The sequence below is a fragment of the Etheostoma spectabile genome, unplaced genomic scaffold, assembly GCF_008692095.1.
Source record: "Etheostoma spectabile isolate EspeVRDwgs_2016 unplaced genomic scaffold, UIUC_Espe_1.0 scaffold546, whole genome shotgun sequence".
Taxonomy (NCBI): Eukaryota; Metazoa; Chordata; class Actinopteri; order Perciformes; family Percidae; genus Etheostoma; species Etheostoma spectabile.
Window position 1 is genome coordinate 260146 of NW_022605626.1, and position 2930 is coordinate 263075.

Here is a 2930-nt window from a genome sequence, read left to right on the forward strand (position 1 = left end):
TTAAGCAGGCTCAGAGGCTGATAGCTACAACACTTTGTACGATCCTTATCCTTTTTCAAGAGTAAGGAAATTAAGACTGTGTTAAGATACCTTGAGAATTCACCCTTTTCAATATAGAAGTTAATCATGTCAAGAAGGAAAGGGCCCAGCTGTTCCCAAAAAGTAGCATAGAAATCAGGGAGAATCCCATCAGAGCCTGGTGATTTTCCTTTCTTCATATTGTGTACTGCCATCTTAAGTCTTCAATAGAAATTAATTTGTCCAAGCTAGGTGATTCCTCTGCTGATAACTGAGGCAAGTCAAGCTGATTTAACCAGCTGTCACAAGGGGATTTATCCAACGTAACGCCAGATTCATACAGATTGGAATAAAATGTCTGAAAGGATTCATTTATTCCGACAGGGTCAGTTCTAATATTACCATCCAAGGATTTAATAGCAGGAATATCTGCAAAATAATCATCTAATAAATAATAAATAATCTTAACTTCATAGCGAGAAGGTTATGATTTCAGAGCATTTGTAGCTTGACCCTGGTTTCTAGTGGCCTTAGCGTTCGACTGATCAATATTAGGGTCCCACACAGCATTGAATTCTATACCAACAATAAAACTCGATTAGTGAGCATATTATAGAAGTTGCCATCAAAAACATTTGGTGCATAAGCTGACACAAATGCAAACTCTGTTGTGGAGATGACCATCCAGCCTGTCTCATATGACCAAGAGGACACTTTAACTGGGAGGTTCCGTTTGACAACAATAGCCACGCAAAAGCTCTGAACTGGGCGCCTTCCCTGATCTTCAGTGTTGCCAGATAAAGCAGGAACAAATCCAGACCTTTGATACGTGCTGAATCCATGGTTTGATAGAAGGCTTGCCGCTACTTGAACGTGAAGTTGCTGTAATCCAGGGTGACGCTACTTTTCCGGCCCTGAATGACCAGCTGAGATCTCCACGCAGCTTGTAGGATCGTCTGCCTGGTTGTGTAGTGGAGTACGTTGAACATCAGTGTGCTACTGGTAGTGGTGTTCTTCTTTGGGCTATCACTGTAGATTCGGTGGGCTCTCATGATCTCTATCTGAACATCTGCTAGATTTGGGAACCACTTAGGCAGTGAGCGTAAGAGATACTGGATAGCATTAGCACCTTCTAGTCCCTCTTCCAGCCCGACGATGTGGATGTTGCAGCTCCGGTTTCTGTCCTCCATGTCTGCTAGCATCACCTCCAGCTCTTGTAAAGCGTGGCCATGACTGTCAGGAGTACTTACGTTTCTTTCCACGGTGGTTTTTGGGTTGTCGACATCAGCTCTGATAGAGCCCCGGCTTGCAGCCAGAGACTCTAGCTGAGCATAGATAGCAGTTAGCTTTTTGTCCTTGTGGCTCGAAGTAGCTTTTCTGTTTCTCCATATAAAACAACTATTTGACAAATTTTGGACAGGAGCTAGACCCTAAGCCATCATCTCTGTCCAGCCAATCACATGACTCCATCACATGACAATGTTAAGATACGTGTGAGGATTGCTTTGAGTTGATGAATTCATGCTTGTTGTTCTGGATTACTGATTCAATGTGTTATTGTGTAATTAATGTTATATTGCTCCCTATGCCAATTATGAATCAAGCCTCAACTTCAATTTAATTCAGTTTTATTTATAGTGTCAAAAACAGAAGTTATCTCAGGACACTTTACAGAGTACAGAGTAGGTCTAGGCCACATTATAATGAACAGAGACCCACTCATTACCACAAGATCAAGTAGGGGTGTGCAATAATGATGATATTGGATTATGAAGGATTAGAACGTCTCCAATACTGTGTTCCAGCAGTACAGAATACTGCATTTCTAGGACCCACGTATGGGCTCTGTATCTTTAGGTATCCACCATGTTGATCTTTCTCTCTCTTGAAACAGAACTCTGTTTTAAGTGTTACAGTTTCTGGCAGAGGCATTGTCACAATAAAGATAATGGAACTATGACTAGAAATTGAGAATTCAGACAGAAATGATAAATCTGAGCCACTAGAGTGTTGATTCCTTTGGTGTGTGAGTCAGACAGCTATATGCGAGAGATATAGAGTGAGATTTTAAGGCCTTGAAGCCAACACAGTCCTCATGAACAGCAGCTGGCTGCCATGTGCATGCAGCTCAGATGTGTCCCTGTGCTCTAACCTAGTCATGCTAACATTGTAATGCTTAGTAGAGCTGAGGTGGGGGCAAGTTAGCACATGTTCACTCAGCTAAATACTTAAAGCTGACTCAGCAGAGATGGGGGGGAGTTGGGGGCAATAATGGTTTCAGGAACGGGAGCAAGTGTCAACTTGCCTTATCTTAGACATTTTCAAAACAAGTTATAAATACTTCAGAACTTGGCAAAAGTAACTCCACAGAATCCCTCTTCTTCTTCTTTAGAAAATGTGAGTGCTACAGCGCAAATGTCAAACTGTTAATAAGTGGTTAAGGTGAGGGTTAGGTGGGGTAGTGTGTCTTTATGGGATAGGTTTGTGATAAAATGTTGCGTCCAAAATGAGCAATATGACAAGCACAAGGGGACCATTAATGTAGAAAACAACTCACACTTCTGAAAAAATCTGATTCAGTTATTTAAAAGGCATAATGTGTTAGTGGTTAGGTTAAAACTGTAATGTAACTCAGCCACTTTAACCACACTCAACCTAAACTTGTCTATGGATGTCAGTAAAGGCTGATTTCTCCTGTGTTACAGGAGGGCACAGTGTGCTACAATGGAGGCTCAGAACATCAAGCAGCCCGCCTGGGACAACCACAACAATCTGTACAAAGCCCCTGGTCAGGAGGGGCAGGTAAGGGTTTTAAGCACTGTATTATTGGTTCTGTTGACAGTGCTGATGATGGAGAAAAACTAAACGTGCTTGGGTTAGGGTTCCATAAGATAGATGTCAACACAGCCCCC

General features: G+C 42.1%; 1 protein-coding gene across 5 annotated transcripts in view; it reads left to right on the forward strand.

The window, feature by feature from the left end:
• nek6 (NIMA-related kinase 6) overlaps positions 1–2930 on the forward strand; it is a 15451-nt gene that overhangs the window by 5445 nt on the left and 7076 nt on the right. For 4 of the 5 annotated variants that reach the window (XM_032511927.1, XM_032511923.1, XM_032511924.1 and 1 more), the window contains exon 3: positions 2734–2820. In XM_032511927.1, the coding sequence (XP_032367818.1) occupies positions 2743–2820 (78 nt within the window). In that variant the 5' untranslated portion in view covers positions 2734–2742. Of the gene's footprint in view, positions 1–2723; positions 2821–2930 lie in introns of all 5 variants that reach the window. The other variant, XM_032511925.1, reaches the window with a different exon arrangement.